General features: G+C 41.6%; 1 protein-coding gene and 1 long non-coding RNA gene across 3 annotated transcripts in view; one reads left to right on the top strand and one right to left on the bottom strand.

Moving 5' to 3' along the window:
- Nucleotides 1-10,976, bottom strand: part of LOC138986828 (uncharacterized) — a 124,393-nt gene extending 113,417 nt beyond the window's left edge. For both annotated transcript variants that reach the window (XR_011463458.1, XR_011463457.1), the window contains exon 1: nucleotides 10,897-10,976. This is a non-coding gene — a long non-coding RNA (uncharacterized lncRNA). The remainder of the gene's footprint in view (nucleotides 1-10,896) is intronic.
- Nucleotides 10,977-11,144: 168 nt separating this feature from the next.
- TADA1 (transcriptional adaptor 1) lies at nucleotides 11,145-26,914 on the top strand. Its single transcript, XM_070366762.1, has 8 exons — nucleotides 11,145-11,362; nucleotides 16,464-16,555; nucleotides 16,800-16,865; nucleotides 20,047-20,144; nucleotides 21,651-21,860; nucleotides 23,093-23,244; nucleotides 24,993-25,155; nucleotides 25,594-26,914. The coding sequence occupies exons 1-8, from the start codon at nucleotides 11,289-11,291 to the stop codon at nucleotides 25,744-25,746; spliced, it is 1,008 nt and encodes a 335-aa protein (XP_070222863.1). The 5' UTR covers nucleotides 11,145-11,288; the 3' UTR covers nucleotides 25,747-26,914.
- The last annotated feature ends 1,051 nt before the right edge of the window (nucleotides 26,915-27,965 follow it).

Here is a 27,965-nt window from a genome sequence, read left to right as displayed (position 1 = left end):
CAGATATTAAATTCTCAGTGAAGTTAACTTTAGTATGGTTATTGTGGCAAAGGGGAGAAGTTCATGGATTTGGTGTCAGTCAGACTTGGGTTTCAGTCTTAACTCTGCCACTCTGTGTAACAGAGGGCAACCTAACTTTCCTGAGCCTGTTTTCTCACCCCTGACATGGGGATGGCAGCAGTTCAAACCTCACTGGGTTACAGCTGGACTAAAGGAGGCAATGTATAACTCCAGCTGGCATCTAGTAGACAGTCAGTCAAGGACAGCTATTATTATCATTATTGACTAGGAGCTGATGAGAAAGCAATTTCACAACAGACTTTTTGCTCACTCTGTTCTTCTGGGCTCATGTTCTCAGGGTTGGGTAACCTCTGCCGGATTCCTGTACTGCTCCGCTTTTTTTTTAAAACCACTGCTGTAAGACCCCTTTGGTCCTCAGCTCTCCGATTGTTCCCAAATGTAGCAATTCAACAATTTATTCCTGTAGGTGACAACATTCCACAGAATCTAGCAATAATTTTGAGCCTATTGCTGTGAGGAACCTTATGGTGGCCCAATGCCACAGTCACTGTCCACCAGTTAAGCCTGAACCCACCAGAGGTCATTGAGCCCCAACATCCTTGGAGGGCATGAGAACTCTCACCTTTGGATGGTCAAGGGGTGTGAGTGCAAAGGCCAGGACTTCCCAGAGCCTCTTAATCTGTAGAGGGAATGCACATAGGTTAGGTGACCACCAGAGCCCCGCTGGTGGCCAGTTGCAGCATCCTAAGTTGCGACTCCAGGATGGGATGCCTGAGGCCCACTGTGCTCGCTCTCAGCTGCAGCATCCCCGGGGAAGGATGAGAGCACACCACCCTCTGGTGGCGGCAGAGCAGACATCAGCCAGGCCAGGCAGTGCAGTGTACCCAGGGCTGTCTCTTCTCTGGAAGGCAGGCTGCCCTGCTCCGGAGACAGTTCTGTGTCCGGACCAGCTCTGAAATCTTGGCTTTTCAGACACAGTTGCTGTGGTGCTGTGGCAGCACTGCCTGGCCTGCAGAAAGATTCCTCTACCCGAAGCCACGTAACAGTCCCCCTATACCTGCTTCCTCCGGGAGGTGGGATCTAAAATCGAGGGGCATGGAGCCCGGGACCTCGGCTTCTCTCCAGCTGCCCTTGGGAGTTGGGTGACAGTGCAGGAGGCTCTCACAGCTGCAGGAGGGCCAGATGTGGGGGACATTCTTTAAACTGTCAGGAAAACAGCAACAGTGTGTGCTGCGTCTGCAGATACGCAAAGAAGGATGGTGATGTTAGGCAAGAGGGTCCCCATCTACCTAAAGGAACCAATCCTGACCCCAAAAACCATTGAGTTAAATTTGAAATTTAAAAAACCTGCCCTCTTCTCCACCAGTGCAGGTTCAGAGAGTTTTACAAGGAATTTTCTCAAACTTTCAAAGATCAAAGAAGCTTCACTCTCCTTTTCAAACATTATTTCAGGGACTAGAAACAGTAGGAAGACTCCCAATTCATGTCATGATGCAATATTTATATCCAAAGACAGTACTCAAAAGTTTTAGATTGATATTACTTATGACCACAGATGCAAAAATCCTAAACAAAATATTCTCAAATACAGCAGTATATTTGAAAAATGCATCACAATCAAAGAGGATTTATCCCAGAAATACAAGAGTGCTTTAGTATTGGATAAAATTCTGAGTGTAATTCACCACACCAAAAATTAAGAGAGAAACACAAAACAATTCCCTGAATGGATGCAGAAATTCATTTATACATTCAGTGATAATCACGGTAAAACTTTCAGCAAACTAGGAGTAGAGGGTATTTTTCTAAGTATACAGCAAACATCATACTTGCTGGTGAAACGTGAGGAGTGCCGTGAAGGCCAGTGCCAGGCCACGATGGCACGAGTGGCGCTACTTCTGCGGTTGTTGTTTAGCTGCTGTGTCATGTGCAACTCTGTTGCAACCCCACGGACTGTAGTCCACCAGACTTCTTTGTCCATGGGATTTTCCTGGCAAAAATACTGGAGTGGGCTGCCATTTTTTCTCCAGGGGATCTTCCCAACCCAGGGATTGAATCTGTGTCTCCTGCACTGGCAGGGCAATTCTCCACCACTGAGCTACCAGGGAAGCTACCATTACTCTGTTAGAGGATCTGCCTTGAGCTGTTCCATATGGCCGTCACTAGCTACAGGTGGATTTTCAAATTTAAATTTAACTGAGTCTCATTAGCCATATTTCAAGTGATAAACAGCCATATGTGGCTACCATATTGGACAACCCAGCTATAGAACGTATCCATCATTGGAAAAGTTCTATTTGCTAGTAGTGATAGTCTAGCCAATATAACAAAACCAAGAAAATGAAATGAGAGGCCTAAGGATTAGAAAGAAAGAAATGTTTCCCCTGTCTGCATACAATGCAGTTGTCTACACAGGACATCTAAGAAAACTATTAGAGCCTGCAGATAAAGTATTAGATTTAACAAGAGTTTAGCAGTGTTACTTGGAAAAGGAAATGGCAACCCACTCCAGTATTCTTGCCTGGAAAATCCCATGGACACAGGATTTCAAACATAATAAAGGAAAAAAGTAACAGACACAAAAGGTATCTTTACAAGAGCATCAACAACTTTTAAAGAAATTAGGCATAAAGCTAACAAAAGATATGCAAGACAGAGCTCCTTGCTTTGGAGGAAGCCCTGGCTCCCAGCAGCCTTGCTGCATCTGACAGGAGTAAAGAGTGTCTGACTCTTTGTGACCCCATGGACTGTAGCCTACCAGGCTCCTCCGTCCATGGGATTTTCCAGGCAAGAGTACTGGAGTGGGTTGCCATTTCTTTCTCCAGGAGATCTTCCCAACCCAGGGATCGAACCCTGGTCCTCCCACATTGCAGGCAGATGCTTTAACCTCTGAGCTACCAGGAAAGCCCTAAAGAGTGGGCTCAGGGCTCCAGCAAGCAGATAGGATGCTCTGTTTGGTACAACTGCAGCTATAACTTCAGTCAGCAAATCACCTCCTGGATTTCAAATAATGAGTCCTGGGCAAAACTTCTAAGATTGACTTATCAGGTTCCATCCCTGGAGTCTGGCTTTTCAGGGCAACAGCAGAGAGCAGTTCATCTTTCTGGTTCAGCACTGTGGCTGTCCCTCCTTCCAGAGGGTGATGAGTGGAGCCTAGTCTCCATCTAGCAATCTCCCTATATTATTAGTAACTCCAGGGACAGTGTTTAAGTCTGGAATCTCCACCTGTTCCCAATGCCAAAGAAGTCTCCAGAGCTCAACCTCCATCACTACACAAAAATATTTTTTAGCATCGTGGAGAAGTTCTTATCTACAAGAAGCCTGGCCAAAGGCTTCAGCCAAGTTTTCCGAATTTCAGTTTGGCTAGCTGCTTACAAAGGTTTGCAGGTATTCTTTTTCAGCCTACACAGTTTAGTAATTTATGTTCTGAAAAAAATATAAAGTGTGAGCCCACAAGTAACTCTGATGTTATGTCCAGGACTGCTGCTGCTGCTGAGTCACTCCAGTCGCGTCCGACTCCATGCGACCTCATAGATGGCAGCCCACCAGGATGCCCCATCCCTGGGAATCTCCAGGCAAGAACATGCCCAGGACTAACTTCATCCTTAATAGAAGCTCTATTTCATTACAGACTGTAGCATTCTTACTATCATAGGATTGAGGGTCTTCACTGTCAGGCTCCCAGAGTGAGAAGAGGCAACATCCTGAGATTCCCTTGAAAGCAAAGGAATACCCCAAGGAGACCTATGGAACTGTGCTCAAGCTTGGCTGCCTCTTTGTGTTCTCAGAAGCTAATTAGTGGTCCAGCTCTGCCATGTAGTGGTCCCTCTTAGTTGAAAGGTAAACCCTATCGCTATTCTCAGTTGACTGTCCTAATTCTAAATCTTCTTTTAGTTGCAACAGTACTTATACTTTTGCTCAAACTCCTTTAACTGGGGAAAGAAAAATCGCTCAGATAATTAAAAAAGAGATTTAAAAAGCTAGACTAAGCTAATATTTATAGTTATTTACATTTTATAATGTACAAGTACTGTACAGTTGACTGGCTTATAATTATCTTCTAGCTACCTTATAGATCATGCCTCTTCTTTCTAGTCCTTAGATGTTTGTTCCTCTATTGTAAGACCCAGTAACTCCAGGGGAAATGCTTTAATCAAGTTAATTACAACCAGGATAGTACCAAAAGACATTGTAAAAACAGTGCTCCCTTTTTAGTACTCTAAGGGATTTCTGAGGTGTCTTTTATCAATATAATCTCTAGATGCCTTCCATTTCTCAGAGTCCTGGAACTTTAATCTCCAAGAGCTCCTGAGAAAAGGAAAGAGAAACTACAGGTAAATCCCTGTAGTACTGTTATGGACTGAATATATGCCTCCCCCCACCCCACTGTGGCTGTATTTAGTTATGAGGTCTCTAAGGAAGTAACTGAGGTTAAAGGAACTCATAAAGGTGAAGCCCTTATCCAACAGATTAGTTTCCTTACAAGCAGAGACACGCATGCACACACACACACACACTTTCTCTCCTCTGCCCCTTTCTTTCTCAATTCTCCTTTTTCCACACACATACTGAGGACAGGCCAAGTGAGGACGTTAGAGAGACGGTGGCTGTCTTTAAGCCAGGTGAGAACCCCCACCTGAAACCAGACTTGCTGGCACCTTAATCATGGACTTCCAGCCTCTATGAGAGACCTGTGAGGAAAATAAATGTATATTATTTAAACCACCCAGTCTGTGATGTTGGGTTATAGTAGCCTGAGCAAACTAAGTACCTATGAAACTTCAGAGGATTTTAAGCTGGGGCCTATGGATAGTACTTTGTTTCAATAAAACTTTTAATTGTAAACCTATGTAGCTTATGCATTTAGAAATATTACTCTGAGAAGGGCTCACCAGACACTCACCAGAGGTCCATGGCACAAAACAAAGGTTAGGAACTTTGGTATATTATTCAGCTAGACATAAAATAAATATATGTAGTCAGTGTGACATGCCTCTCAAGTGTCTTCAAATGTAAATTTTTCTAGGATCTGATATATTTTAGTCTGTAACCTTTAACTATGTTAAAATCTGTAGATCAATATAGATGAGGAAGAATATTATATAGAATTTTCTAAAAATTTTATTTTTCTACCAGACACAGATGTTGAGTGTGAGCCTCAATGTTGCATAGTATAACTGTTTATATAGGTATGATATGTGTGTACCATATGTACCAGAGTATACTATGTAATAGGGGCTTCCCAGGTAGTTCAGTGGAAAAGAATCCACTTGCCAATGCAGGAGCCACAGGTGACATGGGTTCGATCCCTGGGTTGTGAAGCTCCTCTGGAGAAGGAAATGGAAAGGACCCACTCCAGTGTTCTTGCCTGGAGAATGCTATGGACATAGAAGCCTGGCAGGCTATAGTCCCTGGAGTTGCAAAGAGTGGGACACGACATGAATCATACTGTAGTATTAATAAGTATTGCAAGTTACTGTGAACATGAGGGCAATTTCAACAGAGCAACTAAAATATTATCAATATCTTAAAGCTAAACTGTAAAAGTCCTCCCAGTAAAGCAGAGCTACTGACGTCTGAAATGGAAAGAACTCACACGTTTGCAGACAGTGCTTTGAGAAGAAAGCTAAAGAATCAATGCCAATGAGTAGACTATCAAATGAATAGTCTATCAGATATTTCTGCTGCATTAGGCGCTAGCCAGAATAAAGAGGTTGTTGCTGTTGAGTCGCTAAGTCATGTCCGACTGTTTGCAACTCCAGGGACTGAAGCATGCCAGGCTTCCCTGTGCTTCACTATTTCCCTGAGTTTGCTCAAACTGATGTCCATTGAGTCAGTGATGCCATCCAGCCATCTCATCCTCTGTCGTCCCCTTCTCCTCCTGCTTTCAGTCTTTTCCAGCATCAGGGTCTTTTCCAATGAGTTGGCTCTTCACATCAGGTGGCCAAAGTACTGGAGCTTCAGCTTCAGCATCAGTCCTTCTAATGAATATTCAGGGTTGATTTCCTTTAGGATTGACTGGTTTGATCTCCTTGCAGTGCAAGGGACTCTCGAGAGTCTTCTCCAGCGTCACAGTTTGAAAGTATCAATTCTTTGGTGCTCAGCCTTCTTCATGGTCCAACTCTCACAACCATACATAACTACTGGAAAAACCATAGCTTTGACTATACGGACCTTTGCCAGCAAAGTGATGTCTCTACTTTTTAATATGCTAAGTTTGTCATAGCTTTTCTTCTAAGGAGCAAGAGTCTTTTACTTTTGTGGCTGCAGTCACCATCCTCATTGATTTTGGAGCCCAAGAAAATGAAATCTGACACTGTTTCCACATTTTCCCCATGTATTTGCCATGAAGTGATAGGACCAGATGCCATGATCTTAATTTTTTGCATGTTGAGTTTTAAAGAATAAAGAGGAATCAGCGGTTTTATATATATGTCTAGGAAGTGAAAGAAAGTGAAGTCACTCAGTCGTGTCCGACTCTTTGTGACCCCATGGACTGTAGCCATCCATGGGATTCTCCAGGCAAGAATACTGGAGTGGGTTACCATTTTCTTCTCCAGGGGATCTTCCTGACCTAGGGATCAAACCTGGGTCTCCCGCATTGGAGGCAGACGCTTTAACCTCTGAGCCACCAGGGGAAAAACCTAAATATCATACCTGGGAGAAACCATCATCACCATCAATATCATCATCTCCAGAGCTGAGACATCTCAAAACTCCATCAACATCCCATCCTGCTGCCAAAAAAAACAAACCAGGACTTTACAAAATACAGAACTGGGAAGAATTACGAAAGCAGAGGCCAAACTTTGATGGATTTGTAAATGAAATAGCCATGAAAATGGCCTTTTTGAAGGATTTTCCTTTGCATTATAGTCATACACAATCATATTTATAATTTATATAATTAGATTTTGAAAGATTTTGCATTAAAAACAGGCAATATATCAATAATACTACCAACCTTCAACAGTTCATCCTACTAATATGGAAAAATATGGATAATGTAAACACAGGACATTCTTATTTTATATTGTCTGTTCCCAATAGCCTATTGAGTTGACTTTACTAGTTACTCTTAAACTAGCCAGCAATTGGGGGAGAGAAAATTTCTATAAAATAATACTTTAAAAAAGATTTTTAAAACTAAATCTATTTTTGTAGAATTATTTACATTTTATAAAAGATTTTCACATTCTCTGAAGCTATTTAATCGGTTCAGTTCAGTCAGTGCAGTCGCTCAGTTGTGTCTGACTCTCTGTGACTCCATGGACTGTAACACGCCAGGCCTTCCTGTCCATCACCAACTCCTGGAGTTTGCTCAAACTCATGTCCATTATCGGTGATGTTATCCAACCATCTCATCCTCTGTTGTCCCCTTCTCCTCCTGCCTTCAATTTTTCCCAGCATCAGGGTCTTTTCCAATGAGTCAGTTCTTTGCATCAGGTGGCCAAAGTATTGGAGTTTTAGCTTCAGCATCAGTCCTTCCAGTGAATATTTAGGACTGATTTGCTTAAGGATGGACTGGTTGGATCTCCTTGCAGTCCAAAGGACTCTCAAGAGTCTCTTCCAAAACCACAGTTCAAAAGCATCAATTCTTCGGCACTCAGCTCTCTTTATTATCCAACTCTCAAATCCATACATGATTACTGGAAAAACCATAGCTTTGACTAGATGGACCTTTGTTGGCAAACTAATGTCTCTGCTTTTTAATACGCTGTCTAGGTTGGTCATAACTTTTCTACCAAGGAGCAAGTGTCTTTTAATTTCATGGCTGCAGTCACCATCTGCAGTGATTTTGGAGCCCCCCAAAATAAAGTGTGTCACTGTTTCCATTGTCTCCCCATCTGTTTGCCATGAAGTGATGGGACCACATGCCATGATCTTAGTTTTCTGAATGTTGAGTTTTAAACCAACTTTTTCACTCTCCTCTTTCACTTTCATCAAGAGGTCCTTTAATTCTTCACTTTCTGTCTTTTAATGAAAGAAAAATGAAAGCGAAAGTCGCTCAGTAGTGACTCCTGGACTGTGTCCATGGAATTCTCCAGGCCAGAATACTGGAGTGGGTAGCCTTTCCCTTCTCCAGGGGATCCTCCCAACCCAGGGATTGAACCCAAGTCTCCCGCATTGCAGGCGGATTCTTTATCAGCTGAGCCACAAGGAAAGCCCAAGAACACTGGAGTGGGTAACCTATCCCTTCTCCAGCAGATCTTCCGACCTAGGAATGGAACCAGAGTCTCCTGCATTGCAGGCGGATTCTTTACCAACTGAGCTATCAAGGAAGCCCTGCCATTTAATAGTTGTCTGTATAGGGTATGCATTTTTTTACTAGTATTGCTATAACTAAAAAAAAAATTTATTGGAGTGTGACTGTTTAGTTTCTGCTGTACAACATGAATCAGCTTTCTGTGTACACACAGACCCTCCCTCTTGGGCTTCCCTCCTGTCTCCCACCCCAATCCCACCCCTCTAGGTCATCACAGAGCACTGAGCTGAGCTCCCTGTGCTATACAGCAGCCTCCCAGGAGCTATCTGTTTTACACATGGTAGTGTACATGTTCAGAGAAGGCAATGGCACCCCACTCCAGTACTCCTGCCTGGAAAATCCCATGGGTGGCGAAGCCTGGTGGGCTGCAGTCCACGGGGTCGCTAAGAGTTGGATACGACTGAGCGACTTCACTTTCACTTTTCACTTTCATGCATTGGAGAAGGAAATGGCAAGCCACTCCAGTGTTCTTGCCTGGAGAATCCCAGGGACGGGGAGCCTGGTGGGCTGCCATCTCTGGGGTTGCACAGAGTCGGACACAACTGAAGCGACTTAGCAGCAGTAGCAGCAGCAGTGTACACGTTATTGGTACTCTCCTAACTCAACCTACTCTCCCTGTTCCACTCTGTGTCCACATCTCCATTCTCTACATCTATGACTCTATCCTGCCCTGCAGATAGGTTCATCTGTACCATTTTCCTAGATTCCATATATATATATATATATATGCATTGATACATGTGTTTTTCTTTTAACTAAAAGACTGAGAATTAGTTTAAGGTAAACTATCAAATTACAAATGGTTTTAGTATTCATTTCTATTAAGTATGTGTTTTGGTCAGATGTCTTTGGTTTGTTATATTGTCTAACACTACAGTTTGAATGGACATTTACCTGAATAACTATACTGAAATGAATGCTAATAGGTGTACAAAATGATGAGAGAGGATGGACTATTTAATTGAGCTAGATGTGTAGAGGTATGCGTGTTTTCAAGTATCGATTCCAAGAAATGAGTCATTTTGTTAGTGGATAGGTAGATGGGATAACCACACAGCCAGGGACTGTTCTTGACAGATATACCCACATATCTGTGCCCCTTCCTAGTTCTGCTGAAGGGGCCCTTTAATATTTGAACCTGACTGTAAAAAACATAGGTAGCCAATCATAGGTCTCAAAACTAGCAGAGGGGAGATATAAAAGGACTGAGACATAGGGTTTGTTATAGAAAGTCAAATAACTAGAATGTGAAGTAGATACTAAGGGGTGATGAAGACAGGCCTGTGGGTGTGTGAGGCAGACAGGTAGGCTGAATCCAGGTCATAAGAAAATTTTAATGCCAGGTTAGGGGGACTGGGGAGAAGGCAATGGCACCCCACTCCAGTACTCTTGCCTGGAAAATCCCATGGGCAGAGGAGCCTGGTAGGCTGCAGTCCATGGGGTCTCGAAGAGTTGGATACGACTGAGCGACTTCACTTTCACTTTTCACTTTCATGCATTGGAGAAGGCAATGGCAACCCACTCCAGTGTTCTTGCCTGGAGAATCCCAGGGACGGGGGAGCCTGGTGGGCTGCCGTCTCTGGGGTCGCACAGAGTCGGACATGACTGAAGTGACTTAGCCAAACGTTCAGGAGGACTGGAATTTGGTCAGTAGTCAGTGGGGAGCCTTGAAAAGCATACATGGATAACTAGTTTTTTAAAAGTCAAAATTTCTCTAGAGTTTTATGACACAGGTCGGTGGGCTGCCGCCTATGGGGTCACACAGAGTTGGACACGACTGAAGCGACTTAGCAGCAGGAAGACTTTAACTGCCCAGTTCATCTTTGTATCCCCAGCACCCAAAAGAGAGCCAGATGCATAACAGAAACTCACTGTATACTTGCTGAAGGAATGAAGAAGCTTTAAGGAATCTCCATGGAGAAATTACATAAGATTTAAAAGCCATTTAGGATTATTTCAAACTTGGGGGAGGCAATTTGACAATATGCATCAAGACTCTTTTAAATACTCCTATCATTTAACCCAGTAATTCTATTTATGGGACTCTGTTTTAAAGTAATAATCCTAAATGAGGGAAAGCTTTATGCATAAAGTTTATTACAATATTGTTTTTAAAAGAAGAAATGGAGATAGTCTAAGAAGTGGGAAACAAGTTATTGTGTGCCTTTCTCCTGTAGGGTATTTAAGATGCTGTCAATAAAATTACGATTATAAAGACGACGTGATATAAGAGGAAAACATATATATTACTATATTAAGTAAATATAAGGAAAACCCCACCAAGATGCCCAATTGAAGATAGGGTATGATTATAAATCATGGGAAGGGGGAAAGAGTTTGGGGGGTGGTAACATTTTTTTCTTTTATCCTTCTGTGTATTTTCCCTACTTGTCCTCATTATTTCATTCACTTATCAAATATTCATTGACAACCCACTATGCGTCAGGTACTGCTCTAGGAATTAGGGGCAACAGCAGTGAACAAAACACAGATCCTGTCCTCACGAACTTACACGTTAGTTGGAGAAGCCAGAAAATTAACAAGTCAATTAGATAAGTGGTCGACAAAAAAATAAGGCAACGAAAGAGAATAAAATCAACATCATTTACCTTTTCACGTGGAGGGAGGAGATACTCATGCAGGTAAAAAGAGCGAATTAGACACTCGAGCGAGCAGCGCTAAGACTGAGGGCCCAGGAGGCGCCAGCCCTGAAGGCGGCGCTGCAGCCCGGCGGCGGCGGCACGGTTGAGCGCGAGGAGGCGGGGCACGCGACGCGAGGGGCGGGGGCTGGAGGACCGCGGAAACGCCGAGTTCGGCTCAGCGCTTTCCCTTCAGAAAGGCGGGCGGAGCTGAAAACCGAACACCCGTCTTCCGAGCTCCTGGGGGCGGGGCAGGCGGGAGCAGACGGCGTCGCCGGAGCCCAAGCCTTCGTGGGGTTGTTTTTTCGGTTGCTGGTCGCTGTGGCCGAGAGGTCTGAGGTCGGGCTGATAAGTGGGGAGCAATGGCGACCTTTGTGAGCGAGCTGGAGGCGGCGAAGAAGAACTTGAGCGAGGCCCTGGGGGACAACGTGAAACAGTAAGAACTCCCCAGACGCAGCCTCCGCATCTCTGCGCGGGCGCTCCCCCGGCCTCTGGCTGCCCACCCATCGTGGAGTGGCTCCACGCGGCCGCTGGGCCTGTGCGCCCCTCGCGCCGTGGCGCCTGTGGGTTTTTCCGGCGGGGGCCGGCGGGCAGCCCCGACGCACCCGGCTGGAGGGGCCGCCCTCCCCGGTTTGCTCGGGACCCGGGCGGGCGCCTTCCCCCGAAGCTCTGCCCTGGGTGGGGCGAGCAAGGCGTACTCCACGCCTTCACGCCCAGGGGCCTGTTGGGCGGGTGCGGCAAGGGCGCGGGAGTGCGGGACGCGCGTCGCTGAGCAGCGGCCTAGTCCGAGCCGGCACGTCTCTAGGCGGCCCGCTCGCGGAGGGCTTCGTGGAGGCGGAGGCTTATTGAGCTCAGGTGTTGTGCAGGAACTGTGGGTAAGACACAGAAAGCCATTTCGGAAGGCAGACAGACGCTCCGGTGAAATAGTCACTGAACACTGCTGCAATTACAGTGGTTATTGCAGTAGCGAACCTTTAAAGCGCTCTAGATGTACTATCTCATCTAATCCTCGCAACAGAGATTTGAGGTAGGTACAGTTATCAATCCCGTTTGATGGATGAGAGGACAGAGATCTTAACTCTTCAAAAGTCATGGCAGTATTGGGGCCCTCGTGTCTAATTTCTCGCTCAGAAACCTTACCGGAGGGTTGCAAAGGATCCCAGAAGCTCCCAAAGACTTTCACCCAGGTTATAGCAGGGGACCGAGTACATAGTCGGGTCAGAATCGCCGAAATGGCTGAGTGTAAAATCAGTAATTCAGACAAAGCCAAAGTCATAGAAGGAACCCTCCGAAGTACAAGGACAAATTTGGAAATTTTCAAAACAGTATGATTGCATTTTTATTTTTATAAAATATTAGAAGCCAATTTTAAAGGTTTAAGATTATAATGCCTGTGTTGCTGCTGGATGATTTTTGTGATATTCTGTACGTTTTACAGTACTCAGTAGGCACTTATTTTGAAATGTTTCTAGAGGTGCAGGGTGTTTGGGGGATACTTTCTTTTTCTCCACTCTTTCTCCTTCTCATCTTTTTATTTTTTTATTATAACTGAATTGAAGTTGCTTAACTTGGATGTCATACATGAGTTTTGGTTTTTCCTTCTTGTGAAATTTTGATGTGGCAGTCTACTTTATGTCTTACCAAGATACACAGAATTCTCATGTAAGACTTCTTGGAACACCGATGGACTAAATGGAATAACTAAAAACAAAATATAATTTTTAAAGTTATTAGGAACAATAATAAATCAAACTAGAAACACTGGAATTAAATTTTAATAATCTGTTATTTGGGGCATAATTATTTAATTTTTCATAAACATTAATTGACTCCCAAAGATAAAATATTTTTACCTGAAGTTAGTTTAATATGCATGTTGACGTTCTTTCTCTTACCTTGCTTACTTAATTAAAAATCCTTAATTTTAATGAGTAAAATTTACTGTCATTAATTACTGTAGCTTATTTTTGTAATACTGACCGCTTAAATTTATACTTTTTAAGCACAATAGACTTGTCACTCTTATATTTATGATGCTTACAAATATTTGAAAGTGAATGTTTTCATGCTGCAGTAAACTTGGCTTGTGTGTATAATTGACTGATTAGATGCGATGATGCCCTCTGTGAAGCCACACTTCTCACATGGGTCACTAGAAATATTGAAATTAGTGTTTCCTATTTGGTCTTTAAAGATCAACGCTGGCTATCAGATGTTGGTCAAATATAGATGCCGAAGCTACATTTGGTGCATCTGTAGCTGAATCTCCATTAAGAATGCAATCAAAATATACCTTTGTGCTAGGAAGAGTTAGTGGTACAGTGTTGTTCTCTATTAATGTTTTCCATTGTCTTTTTTTCCTTCTGCTCCTTAAAAAGTACTTCTTGGTTGAGCAGTCTGTCCTACAATATTTTCTCACACATCCTGCTTGAGTAGTTTGTCTTGGTTTGTACAGCCTGACCATTTAAATGCGGTTCTTGTTTGTAGATAAAAGATATCAGGTGTAAAAGGATCTTAGGCATGAGTTGTTTCCTATTTATGCTGTTGTCCTAATGTCTTTCACGTCAGGTTGTCTGCCCATGTCAGCTTCTAGAAAGACATGAGCTTTGCTAGCTTACTCTGTATAGTACTTAGTTTAGTGTCGGGTTCAAATGAGTGCTTTGTTTTTTGGATGATTTAGCCATATGTTGTTTAATCTTCCCCAGGTTTCTGCAGTGCTTCCTAGTCCGATCCATTTATACTCATCACCCATTATCCTCACCTATATAGAGGCTGGCTTACTTTGTTTTCCTTATTTTTAAGGAAAACAATCAATTGTCCATGGCTACATAACAGGTTAATACAGGGACCAGGATTGGGAAGTGAATCTTCAACTTGATAGCCAGTGCTGGCTATTTGGGCTATAAAGTTTGAAAAGATAGATAGCATCAGGTTGGCAGAGTCTTGCCTTAGTTCACTTCAAATAGGAAGTATTTGAAAGTATCCTTTCTTGTAAAATAGGAACACAGGGTTTTTAAATAATGAAGTTTTTCTCATGTTACTCTCCTCTTTTGTTGTATAGAATGGGATAGGAAAAGACTTTTGCCTTTCTGTGGCACTTTATTTCACTTTTAAATTGTTCTTGTCTTTAAAAAGGCAGAGGAATCATGTGTTTGCTATTGGGAAGGTATTATTGACTAATGAATTTGACTCAGGTGAAATGTGCCAGGTTCTAGAACTAAACTTGTTTTACTGTTGAGTGAAATGGGTCTTGGGAAACTTTAGGGCTCCATTAAAGTTGTGAATTTTCTCTGGCAGGGTTGGGGTGGGGAGTACAGGAACTCAAACAATTACATGTATATAGTTAGCCAGACTTAAGCTGATCGGCGTATAGGACAGCAGGAGAAACTGCCGTGGGTATAATGATGGCAGTGAGAGCATTAAACTGTCTTGTTTAGGACTTTGTTGTTAGAAACTCAAATGAGCATTAGAAAGTAGCTAATCATGAATTCAAAGTTACTGTAAAACATGTACTAAGTAATTATTAGTCCTGTTTCATGAATGAGGAGTAGCTGTCTTAAGCATCAAAACAAGGGGTGTGGATGTGAAAAATCAAGTATTTTACTCCTATTTTTAATAATGTTGTTAAGGTATAAAAGATTGGATCCTTTTTTCCTACCAGTTAACTAGTAATTTTTATGATTAGTGGTTGGTTTTCACTTTTAAAAAACTACACTCCTCAATCTATAACACATAACAAACTTTAAAATATAAATCTTTCCTAAAATTGAGGTATAAATGACATACAGCTTTTCATTAGTTTCAGGGGTACAACATTAATGATTCAGTATTTGTATATATATTGCAGTGTGGCACCATAATAAGTCTAGTTCATGTCTCATCATATATAGTTAAAAAATTATTTTTTTCTTGTTGATGAGAACGTTTAATACATTATTGACTAGGGGGTTTTTGTAGAAACTAATACCTATGACCATCTATTTGTTATGTAAGTGAATATTGAAACACTCTGGTCAATAATATTCAGGTTAACAAAAGACTTATTAATACATTTTGGGCAGTAAGTTGTTAAGATCTACTCTCAGAAACTTTCAAATATGCAATATTTGACAACTTTAATAATATTTTAAAATAATTTTAAGTGTATTTTTCTGGGGAGTAGGTCCTTTGGAAAGGCAACAGCGAGGAAGGAAAGGTACAGCTATGGTTTTTAGCTGGTTGACTTACAGGTCAGATTCTGTGACTACCGCTCAGTCCCTTTTAGGGAGGACTTTCCTCTTCTGATGGTGTTCTGGCTCCTTAGTAGCTTAAACAACTAATTTATTTTCTCACCATTCCAGAGTCTAGAAGTCTGACATCAGGGTGTGAGCAGGGTTGTTATTTTCTGAGGCCTCTCCCATTGGCTGTTGCCTACTGTCTCTTGTCTGTATCCTAATCCCTTCTTATAAGGACACCAGTCTCACTGTGTTAGGGCCTACTCTGATCACTTCAGTTCAGTTGCTTGGTCATGTCTGACCCTTTGTGACCCCATGGCTTCCCTGGCCCATCACCAACTCCCGAAGCTTACTCAAACTCATGTCCATTGAGTCGATGCCATCCAACCATTTGATCCTCTCTCGTCCCTTCTCCTCCTGCCTTCAATCTTTCCCAGCGTCTGGGTCTTTTCCAATGAGTCAGTTCTTTGCATCAGGCTGCCAAAGTATTGGAGTTTCAGCTTCAGCATCAGTCCTTCCAGTGAATATTCAGGACTAATTTCCTTTAGAATGGACTGGTTGGATCTCCTTGCAGTCCAAGGGACTGTCATGGGTCTTCTCCAACACCACAGTTCAAAAGCATCAGTTCTTCGGCATTCAGCTTTCTTTATAGTCCAACTCTCACATCCATACATGACTGCTGGAAAAAGCATAGCCTTGACTAGACGGACCTTTGTTGGCAAAGTAACATCTCTGCTTTTTAATGTGCTGTCTAGGTTGGTCATAGCTTTTCTACCAAGGAGCAAGTGTCTTTTAATTTCATGGCTGCAGTCACTATCTGCAGTGACTTTGAAGCCCAAAACAATAAAGTCTGTCACTGTTTCCATTGTTTCCCCATCTGTTTGCCATGAAGTGATGGGACCAGATACCATGATCTTAGTTTCCTGAATGTTGAGCTTTAAGCCAACTTTTTCACTCTCCTCTTTCACTTTCATCAAGAGGTTCTTTAGTTCTTCACTTTCTGCCATAAGGGTGGTGTCATCTGCATATCTGAGGTTATTGATATTTCTTCCAGCTTGTGCTTCATCCAGTCCAGCGTTTCTCATGATGTACTCTGCATTTAAATTAAATAAGCATGTGACTTAATTACCGCTTTGAAGGCCCTGTCACGTTCTGTGATACTAGGGCTTAGGGATTCAACATATGAATTTGGGGGAAACACAACTCAGTCCATAACATTAGGGAATGCAAAATTTCCTTCTTTCCCTGGGAGTTGAGGGAGATAAGGTGCACTTGGGGAAGAAGCAAAACCTGAGGTTCTTAATATTGCTTCTGCCTCTGCAGATACTGGGCTAACTTAAAGTTGTGGTTCAAGCAGAAGATCAGCAAAGAAGAGTTTGACCTTGAAGCTCATAGACTTCTCACACAGGATAATGGTAAAATAATCTGGGGACTTACTTTACTGTTCTGAAGTTTTCCCAGATCTGCAATAAATTAAATTTTTTGTTTGTTTGTTTTAGTAGTATATAAGGTCATTTAAATAATGTGGATATTTAAAAGTAAATGTAAAGAATGGCAGAGTAGGGGATATCCAAAGTCTTTAAAAACTAGACTAACACAGTGGTTTCCGTATGTTGTAAATGTCGTGTGCTTGACTTGTGGCCATCTTCCCTCTTCCAGTCCACTCTCACAACGATTTCCTCCTGGCTATTCTCACGCGCTGTCAGATTTTGGTGTCTACACCAGGTAAGGGAGTGCAAATAACCTCTAGGGATGTCAGTCAGCAGAGCCACAAACTCGGGCTTTTACTAGGCTCTCGCTGCCTCTAACAGACGTGTTTGCAAATGAAATGTTCTTTGAACTGCTTAGAAGACACATTTTATTATAAAGTGCTGATTCTTTTATAGGACCTTTTTAAAGCAGGTAATTTCACTGTCTTTACATTGACTTTTGGGCTTTACTGGGTTTCAATTACTTAAGTAAACCAGAGGTGAGGAGGCGAGTAGTCAGGAGGAAGAAGCTGAGGAGAGTGAAGAGAGGGCATTTGGTGGTTAGAAGAGGTTTACCAGGGATGTATGGAGGATAAACCACAGCATGTGTTGAGAACTTGGGTTTTCCTGTTCTTAATTCAGTGAGATATTAGCACCTGGAAGGTTAAGTGCTTCAGCCTGTGTTTGGCGAACTGTTGGTGGAGAACAAAGGTGGTGAATAGCAGCATGGTAGGGAGCACTCCAATGTTCTTGCCTGGAGAATCCCAGGGACAGCAGGGCCTGGTGGGCTGCCGTCTGTGGGGTCGCACAGAGTTGGACACGACTGAAGCGACTTAGCAGCAGCAGCAGGGACGTGCACGGAAGCCACGTCTGTCACATCAGCCTAAGAAGATGGATACAGACGATGATTTTTTGCCCCTAGTTTTTTGGAGGTTTAAGTGGTACAAGTCACCTCTTTCAATCTTATGTTAATCAGTTAGTCAAAACCAAATAAATACATTAAAAATTTGCCTCATGGTAAAGCTTATCCTGGGCTCTTGTATTTAAAGGTACTGTTGGTTTTTGTTGTTGCTTTTAAAGGGCCTGTGGTAATTCTGATGGTCATTTATTAAAAGCCCATGTTTATCTAGAGAAAGTGGAGTCACTCCTTTGTGTCCGACTCCTTGCGACCCCATGGACTATAGTAGCCTACCAGGCTCCTCCGTCCGTGGGATTTTCCAGGCAAGACTACTAGAGTGGCTGCCATTTCCTTCTCCAGGGGTTCCTCCAACCCAGGGATCGAACCCAGGTCTCCTGCATTGCAGACAGGCACTTTACCATCTGAGCCACCAGGGACGCCCCTTTTATCTAGACACGGCTAGTATTTTGTATCATCTCCCTCTGCTAAGCTCTGTTGTAAGATGGAGAATTCAGATAAGATATACTAAAGGCCTATTCTTCACACTCAAGAGAAGTTACCCTTGCTGGGAAGAGTGGTAAAGAGCGTTTGTTTATGGAGACTGGTGTTAGAGCAGGGAGGCTGCTCTCCATCCCTCACCATACCGCTTCTGCACATTCTACACTGTGCCTGATGTTTTATTTAATTTAAATAGAAGTGGACTTTTGCCTGTTAGATCATAAACATAATCCACTTTATTGTTTAAAATTTAATTTGATCAGAAAAGCCAACATTTTGTGAGGATGGATCTTACTTTTTAGGTAGATACATTCTGAAGTGCCACACACCCAAAAGATTCAGTGGGATGATTGGAATTAAACACTTTGGTTGATAGGAGTCAGGAGACTTGGGTTCAAGTTTAAGTTTTGCCACTAGCTTAGGTGATATATTTAATTATTGAATGTTGTGAGCTTCTATGAGACTGTAATATCTACCCCACATGGTTATAAAAAAGCAGGTGAAAGAACATGTAAAATTTCTCTTAGAAATAAAAAATGCCAAAAGAATATACAGTGCTATTAATACAGGTGGCTGATTTTAATTAAAGCCTTTGATACTCTTGAATGTTTGTTGTTGGTTATTTAAAAATAAATGAAGGTACATTGGAATTTAAGAGATTATTTCTCCATCAAACACCCAAAATATCTTTCCTTAAAATATTTGTTGGCAACAAAGAGATGATTTCTACTAAAAGTATAATATAGAAATATAATTTGTGTGTGTGTGTTAATAATTGTGGTCAAATTGCTTACTATTTCTCTAAGCCAGGCAAGAAAGATGGTTTTAATGATGTTATTTGTTGACTCCTAACAGCTGTATCCTAGACACTTTATGTGCATTGTCTTTTCTTGAAAGTATTCTTTGGGATATTTTTTTCAAGTGTATGTATAACTTTGATTTTTTTGTTTGTTTAGCTTGGTCTTTCTCACCATGTTACAGATTTCTATCAAATGTCTGATGATTTGTATTTAAGAATGAAGCATAAAACTGCCTGGAGATTGCCCTTTAGAGTGGCAGGAGGCCAGCATTACAGTGGGGCTGTGCTCGAGGGTGCCAGTACCCACACCAACACCTTAGTAAAGCCAAGAAGATTTGTTTCAACTGGAGAAGAGCTCTCCATCCTCCTGTTACATAGGCCTCCCTGTGCACAGGGGTGAGCGGGACTGGTTGCGTGGGGCCAGGAACAACTGTTCAGTGAACTCGGAAGGGCCTGCACTTGCTTTGGTGCTGTACCCGGGTTGTCTTGAAATTCTTAACTTTTGATCAGCGGACCCATCTTTTTTGTGTTGTACTGAGTTCAGTCCTGGATATGAGGGAAGGCATTTGTATGGGTGACTTTTCAATATAGATACTCCATTAATCTTGTTTTTAGCTGTACTATCCCTCCTGCTTTCCACTGGCCTCACCTACAAATTCAGATTCTTTATGGATGTCTACTAGTCAGGTTAACTTAGCTCCACCTATTTACCAAGCTTGCCCAGCTTAGGCCGTAGCTTCCACGCGTCCACTTTGTGAGTTGGCTCCTTTTTAGCCTGTCCTTGGAATTTGGCGAGATCTCCTCTTGGTCTGCCACTCCTTCTCCTTTTAGTCTCTGTTGTGCACGTGCCATTTACGTTTCCCTACTGTTGTTTTAGCAGGGTCTTGGAAGAGAGAGGAGACAAATACACGTGCTCAGTTTGCTATCTTGAACTAGAAAATTCTGTCCTGCTTTTATAATATTACTGCTACTATTAAGCAAACAGGCACCCCATAGACAATTAAAAACGTGAAAAACAAATTTGTCTTCCTAAAAGAACAATTTTGGTTATAGCTAGGAAAAAAAAAAGATTTGAGAGAATTTGAAGTTTTTTTAGAGAAGCAGAAAGAGATCTGAATTTAAGCGTTTATTGTTTATTTTCATCATTTGAACATCTCATGCTTCTTTAACCCAAAGGGAAAACAAACTTAGCAGTTATCAGTTGTTCTTTTCTCTTATGATTGCTATTTTTCTGTCTCATAGAGGGTGCTGGATCTTTACCCTGGACAGGGGGTTCTGCAGCCAAACCTGGAAAACCAAAGGGAAAGAAAAAGCTTTCTTCTGTTCGTCAGAAATTTGATGTAGGTTGTTCTTCAGTAAATCTTGGTAATGACTGATTTAAGAACTGTTGTGACGGAACTGGCTTTAGTTTTTTTAATGAATATTACAATTCTGGTAGGAAAGTTGAAAAAAGGTGAAGAGAAAAAGGTGTTATTTGGGGAGGAAAAGATGTTATTGAATTTGAAATTGGGACCCAATCTTTGAAACCCTCTTTACCAGAGTGTCTGAGTTTTTATGCTTCTGGTTTGTTATTGCATAATTATTAATATGTTGTCATTTGTATATAAGGATTTTTCAGTGATTCAAGAACTATACCTGTGTTCTTTTTCCTCTGAAATATCTTTGGGAATGAATAATGTTGCTCAGATTGAAGACTTCTGTTCCAAGGGTCCAGGAGGCCTAAAGGCCTCCAGCAGGATCCTGGTGATGCCCTGGTAAACCTTGAGTCTTCTGGGGATCCTCAGAGAAATCTTGAAGGCATTGGACTATGAAATTTGTAAACATTTTAGAATAACTTGCTTTTTCAGTTTTATATCCAGGGAACAAAGTTTCCCTATGCCTTTTATAGATTTGATTGGGTACTTTATTGATAAATATCAACAAACATTTATTTACTTCTACTTTTTCCTCCATGTTTTATATCAATAATATTCGATCTGGAGGGCAACAGCATCTCCAGAGAGGCATACTTGCTTTAAAAAAGCATGTTTGATATGAAATAGTCTTATACTTGCTATAAGACTTATACTTATGGCATAAGTATATGCTATATACTTATGGAAATGGAAAAGCAAGTTGCTTTTATAATACAGACTTCAAACAGGACAAGCCATATTTGCTACAAAATCTTGTGAGCTGAACTTAAGCAAAAGCTACAGGGGCATATCTCCTGCTGATGATGGAGAATATAAATGTGCTCTCAGCATCTCCCAGAGCAAGGCTGGGGTTTTATAAGTGGAAAAGATTGGGAAAGGCTATTTTTTAAAAAACTAATGACTGTCTTAAAAAGATTCTGTGTTGAGAATTGTTAGTGGAATATAATGTAACTGAAGAGTTATACTACCCTACATTATCTTGGAATATTTGTTATTAGATCTGTTATGTTGGTAACAGAAATTACCAGTTTTCTGAAACATTCACCGTATATTTCTGCGTTCAGAATCTGCTTACTTACAAGTGTACTTAAAATGTTTTGACTTGTTTGAAAATAGTTTTATATATTCTCCTTCTCCCCATTTGTTGTTTTTAGCACAGAGCCATATATTCTGTGATTACTAAGGAATTAATTAAATAGAATAAACTACTGTGCATTATGCTGCTATTCCCCTTAACTCATGTCTTCATTATTGATATGTAATGGTTGTGAATCTGTGATTATTTGTGCATGAATTACCTTTTTTTAACTCTTGTGGTTTAGTTTTGATGGCATTAATTTGTAGGATCTCAGGTCCAATTCATTGGTTACTTTTGTTTGTGTCTTATTACTTGCCATGTAATGAATAATTTTGAAGTTTTCTTACCTATAGCATAGATTCCAGCCTCAGAATCCCCTCTCAGGAGCCCAGCAGTTTGTGGCAAAGGATCCCCAGGATGATGATGACTTGAAACTTTGTTCCCACACAATGATGCTTCCTACTCGGGGTCAGCTTGAAGGGAGGATGATAGTGACTGCTTACGAACACGGGCTGGACAACGTCACTGAAGAAGCTGTCTCAGCTGTGGTCTACGCGGTGGAGGTTGGTTTGCTAGTGTCACAAAAACACTCCTATAGATTGAATGTGACAGGCTTGTGTGTGTTATTCAGAGTTCGTACTGCAAGAAAAGAACTAAAATGGAACTCTGATTTCAGAATTGCCTTGCTGAAATTGTTTTCTCTTGAGGGGAGAAACATCACAATCCAAACAGTTGCCTTCAGTTAACAGACTAAGCTTTTCAAAAGGTTACTGGTGGCATAACACTTTTGATGTTTAACTTGATAACAAGGGGACAGTTTCTAAGCAAAAAACAGATTGAGAATCCTAAAGATTAAAATCACTTGATTTTGCTGTGGCACAGCATTTGAAGAGCATTACTAGGCGTGGTGTCCAAACCGTGGGCGTCTGTCTCAGCACACGCTTTCATTCATTCATTTTACTCATTCAGTCACTAGATAAAACGCACACTGGGGTCTACAGTGCACAGGTGCTGACAGGGGACACTGGGTCTTTCCTTGCGATTCTCTGGGGCTCTGTTTCCTCGCCTGTACCTCAGAGATTATGCTAGCTATCTCATGAAGTTTTAAGTTACAAGTGGTACCATGATGTCCTGACATGAGATGATCTTACTGGTATAATTGAAATACCATGCCCCCTGGCTTCGCTGTTAATAATGGTAGTCTGGGACTAGTCTGTCTCCGTTTTCACAGACAATCTCTAACCCTCTCTTAGGCTGTCACAAAGGTGAAGAGATGTTAAATACCTAATAACTATTTATTTCCTGTAATATCTGTCTTTTATGTGGCTTTTGAGAGAGCCAGGGTTCTATTCATGCAAGGATTTTAGTAGATTGGGTACTATAACATATATTTCTGATCTTAAAACATTTTGTACCATTTTCAAACAAGCTTCAAGGTAGTTTGCTACTTTAAAAAATTACTTGTTTTTGTACTTCTGTTTAAAGCTATCTAAAAATCATTTTTGAGAGAGAGGAGCCAATTTAGAGGTATAAGACTTTAATAAATTTCTGTAGAGCAAGCTCATCTTGAGTAGAACTAAATCAAAACAGTGCATCTCCCTTCACTCTTTGCTAGGCCTTCCCACTCTGGTATGGTCTGTGGCTTTTTAGTGAGCATTCATTTGGCTTCAGCACTTGCTTGCCATTCTCACGTCTCCATTCACTGCCAATAACATTGTTTGGTTAATGGAAGTTTTATGGTTTGCTTTTAAGAACAGTTCATGCTATTTTTCATTTTTTTTTCTTGTTTTTACAGAATCACCTTAAAGATATACTGTCATCAGTTGTGTCAAGAAGGAAAGCTTACCGGTTACGTGATGGTCATTTTAAATATGCCTTTGGTAGCAATGTGACCCCACAGCCATACCTGAAGAATAGTGTAGTAGCTTACAACAGCTTAATAGAAAGGTATATGAAGTTTCTTGTGATTTTTGCATCCATCCTTTCTAGTTGGTTATGCTACTCTTACATAATAGACCACTGTTAAATAATTGATTATTGAGTTTCTGTGAGTCTAGGGTAACTCTGAGAGCAGTACAGTTTTATTTTCTCAAGTGGCTTCCTTGCATAACTAGTGAATTCTTCTGGTACTCTGTAGATCAAAAGTAAAGTTGTAGAGTTTGGCTGCGGCGTGTGGTTTAATGCGAGTGGCCCCACTCTGAGGGCAGTGCATCTTGAAGGCTCCTGGGGCAGCACCTCTTGGTGGTGGGAGTGGGCCAGCTGTCACTCTGAAATGTGGCCTGTGGTTATTGTGTCAGGGTTGGGTTTCTTGATGGTGGGAGGAGCAGTGGTGTGTGTGTCTCCAGGTCCTTACCTGGCTTTTGTAGCTAGAGCTCAAGATAATGGCCTGGGCTGGGTGTCATCGGTTGCTCTTGGCACCCTCTTGGGCAGATCTGGTCTTTGAGCTCTGATCTCTGGAACCTCTCTGCACTGTGGGCTCCCAGGACCTCTGTGCTGTCCTGAAACATCCCTCTGAGATGACCTGGATTACCTTCCCTTTGTTGTCTCTCTTCAGGGAGAAGAGAGGTAGAAAAAAGTATTATTGGGAAGGCTGGCTGGAGTGGTGATGGGGAAGAAGTAACTGGCAAGGAAGGCTGGTGGCGTGATCGTGGTGGGATGTGTGGTGGGAGAGCTGAGCAGGGAGTCAGAGCAGACGGTGCTGACACCGTAGGGAGGGCCTGGTGCTGGTGCTTGTGTCATGGCTCTGCAGACCTCAACACAACTCACAAGGCTCATTTTGAAGAGCACTGGCTTAAATTGGTTTCACTATTTCAGACTGCCATAGGTGAAGATTTACTCGACCTCCTGCAAGCATATCTGTTGTTGATTATTTGTTCTCCTTTGTGGGTCATTCGTCTTTAGAGAAAAACAGCCCCTTGTGTTGGGTGAGTGCTGGAGCAGTGTCTGGGCCTGCCAGGCCTCCAGCCGCCCTCTCTCCCTGCCAGCCTGTCCCTAGAAGACTCCTGCCTCATTCTTGGCCACCTGTTTCTCCATCAGGGCTGCCTTTGTCTGGTGCCGAAACCCACGCTCACACTCTACTTGTGCTTTCCTCCGGGTTCCCTCCTCACTGTTTTACCTCCTGTGTGTTCTCCAGAATGGCATAGCTTGTCTCCTACTGTATTATGATACAAAAATCATGCTTGTCTTCCCAGTTATATCTGGGTTCTATTTGGGGAAGTTGGCAAAATTTGGGTGCATTTTCTCTACCTTCCAGGTTTGCCCGTTGCTGCTTTTGTGCCTTATCTTCTTTCCTTGCTTGTTATTTTTTGATCCTGTTGTCTTTAGTTTCCTCTCCAAGTCAGTTTGCAATTTCATTTTCCTTTAATTAGGGTCTATTATTTTTTCCACCTAGAAGCTCTTTAAGGGCAGGAGACAATTTTGACTCTGTATCCTGACTTAACAAATATTTTGACACTTGTGGAGGGAGGAGGGTAAATGCAGTTGTACTGCATTTTATTTCCAGCCCAAGAGATGGGCTGCCTTTAAAAATGAAAATTGTAGGTTATTCATGTATACACTGGCTGAAAAATAATTGGATTTCTGATTCATTTTGAGATACATTTTATAAGAAGTTTTCTAGCAGACCGTCCCTACTCTGGTTGTTCAGTGGTTTCCCTCTTTCTTACTGGAATGTTTCTGGAACGTTTTGTTTTCAGCCCTCCAGCCCTCTCCGCTCCTTTTGCTGGTCAGAACCCAGCGTCCCACCCGCCCCCTGACGATGCTGAGCAGCAGGCTGCACTCCTGCTGGCGTGCTCGGGGGACACACTGCCCGCGTCTCTGCCTCCAGTGAACATGTACGACCTTTTTGAAGCTTTGCAGGTAACTCTTGGCACCTTAAGGTTTATCTAGATTTATGGATAGGTTCAAAGTTTCTTCAAGTCTACAAAGATATTCACTAGCTTTTCCATTTCCTGACTTTTGTTTTTCAGTTTTTATTGTTTGTTACTAAAGCCATTAATACTAGCCTTATTTTCAAATCCTGCTCTCAGGAATCCTTCCTAACTTACCTCCCCCATTCCTCACCTTTCCAGTGAAAGGAAAAAACAAACAAACAAACTCTTTGTTCCCTTATTTTTCCTTCAGAGCTTTGTTATTTTGTTACCTGTTTTGGGTTTTATTAAGTTCTGGCTCAAAACTTAACAGGCTTGTGTCTTTTTTGTGAGTGTTTTGTTGATATAAACCTTACTTTCATTTTCTGTGTTGGAAAAATAAGTGTATTGAAGTATAATTGGAGACATGCTGATGTTTTTATCCCAGGTACACAGGGAAGTCATTCCTACCCATACCGTATATGCTCTCAACATTGAAAGGATCATTATGAAACTCTGGCATCCAAATCATGAAGAGCTGCAGCAAGACAAAGTCCATCGCCAGCGCTTGGCAGCCAAGGAGGGGCTTTTATTCTGCTGAATTAGGATTTGACGGTGTGGGACCCTCAGCAAACTCATTGATTATTGAACTGAATGTTTGGAGGTTCACATTTCAAGACTTAAGTGTATAGTGTAAATATAATCTTTCCTATGGAAACGAGACAGTACATTTTGTGTTGCTACTGTGACACCATTAATATAAATCTGATTTTAATAATGACCCGTATCTCTCTTGTGTATGTTTGTGTGTTCCCAGTTATGGGACTAGGCACTGAGAAAGTTCTGTGCCTGGAATAGCGATGTTTGGGCATCTGAGCCCTAGTATCCTATGGTCTTCATGTGAGGTAGGTGACATTCTAGAACAAAGAAGCTGTTACAACTTTGTCTCCACAATCAGGAGGCTGTCTGTCTGTTCAGAGACATCACATATTCTGTATCTGGCAATTCTAAAATTTCTGCTTTTCTCCTGAAGAACTGTTTTTTTTTTTAACTGCTTTTAACAAAGTGTTAAAAATTGGTTATCTTTGTTAGTAGTCAATTTAATATACTTTTTTTGTGTGACCAGTTTTAACAGATATAGTTGCCTATTACAATTTCATAGAAAACAAGACTTAGAAATGCTATGCTGTTTGAGAAGATAAAGTCTTTTCTTTAAAAACTTAAAAAAAAAAAGAAATCAGAATAATCTCTTAGGATGTAATTAACCTTATAAAATATCTTCTCATAATTCCTTTCTTTTAGAGTTGTTAGGCCCAAAGACTTTGATTGGTAGGTTCATCTATTCATTATTCCTGTAGACTGTTTTAAGAAGTGCAAGTAAACATACTGGATTTATACTGGGTTAATTCTCCTGTTCTTGTGAAATATCCTTCCAAATGGCAGTGTTACTACCAAGTTTGTTTCTTAAAAGATATGTTGCTTTTTTATTCAAGAGATGTTATAGGTAGATACACTAGAATGTACAGATGGGTTTAAGTAGGTCTAAATAATATATGTATAGATAAGTATGTGTGGTTCAACATCTGGATCTGTGTATTTGTTTTTGTACTTTAAATGCGACAAATCTTTTGGGAGAAAACTTTTTTATTAAAGTAAACATAAGGAATACTGCCTTCAGAAATGTGAAGAACCTTGCTTTATGGGATCTTAGCAGAAACTTTTCAAAAGAATGTATCAGATAAGAAAGATAAAAAACAAGTTCCAATTAAGGTGTGTCATCACTTTTGTGATATATGCTGCTGCTAAGTCGCTTCAGTCGTGTCTGACTCTGTGCCCACCAGGCTCCCCCATCCCTGGGATTCTCCAGGCAAGAACACTGGAGCGGGTTGCCATTTCCTTCTCCAATGCATGAAAGTGAAAAGTGAAGTCGCTGAGTCGTGTCTGACTCCTAGCGACCCCATGGACTGCAGCCCACCAGGCTCCTCCTTCCATGGGATTTTCCAGGCAAGAGTACTGGAGTGGGGTGCCATTGCCTTCTCTGTTTGTGATATATAGATTAAGACAAAAAATAAATAAATAGCTTAGTTTGAGTTCTTGGCACAACTCTGAAAAGTCATTTAGAGTTTTAGATAACTCAAGAATTTTTAGGATTTCTAAGAATTTGAACTGATATCTGTGTGTAGTGGATCTATATTCTATCTTGAGCCTCAATGCTAAGTATGTATTATATTTCATGTGTTCCATAGATGCAGAGACACCTAGACCTCTTGAACATGCCCTGCTGCTCATTATAAGGGCAGGTTCCCATTGAAATCTGTATGGCAATGGACCTCCAAAGAGAATTCCTCACTGCTCTACAGGACCTGGCCTAAGTCCCTACTCATCTATTCTGGTGGGACCATAGGACACCAGAGGACTCCCAAGCTTGGGGCCTCACCCTTAAGGTCTGCTTTCCATGCCAGTTTTCCTCAAGTATCATTTTGTACAGTGGAGAGATGAGGTTAAGGGCACGGCAGGCAGGTAGAAAGAGTGATTGACACTTAGGATTTTTCAAGATAGACTGAGATTCAAATACCCCAGTTCCATGAAACACTGCCTCCAGCTCTAGCTCCATTTTGGGATCCTGAGTGCAGTGCATCTTTTATAATTAGTTTCTTAAGAAATCATGAGTGCTTATTATCAGGCATCATTTAGAAAAAAACTGCTTCTGAGAGGAAGAAGGCAATTAGAAGTGAGATAATTTCGGGCTTAGAATAAAGCTTATTTTTCCTTTAGAGATTTCAGTAATTCTTTCAGCTATAGGTGTTATCATTGTTCAAA

Source organism: Bos mutus, chromosome 3 (genome assembly GCF_027580195.1).
Source record: "Bos mutus isolate GX-2022 chromosome 3, NWIPB_WYAK_1.1, whole genome shotgun sequence".
In the NCBI taxonomy this organism is placed as follows: Eukaryota; Metazoa; Chordata; class Mammalia; order Artiodactyla; family Bovidae; genus Bos; species Bos mutus.
Note: the sequence above shows the minus strand (reverse complement) of the source record. Positions and strands in the feature narration are given on the sequence as shown.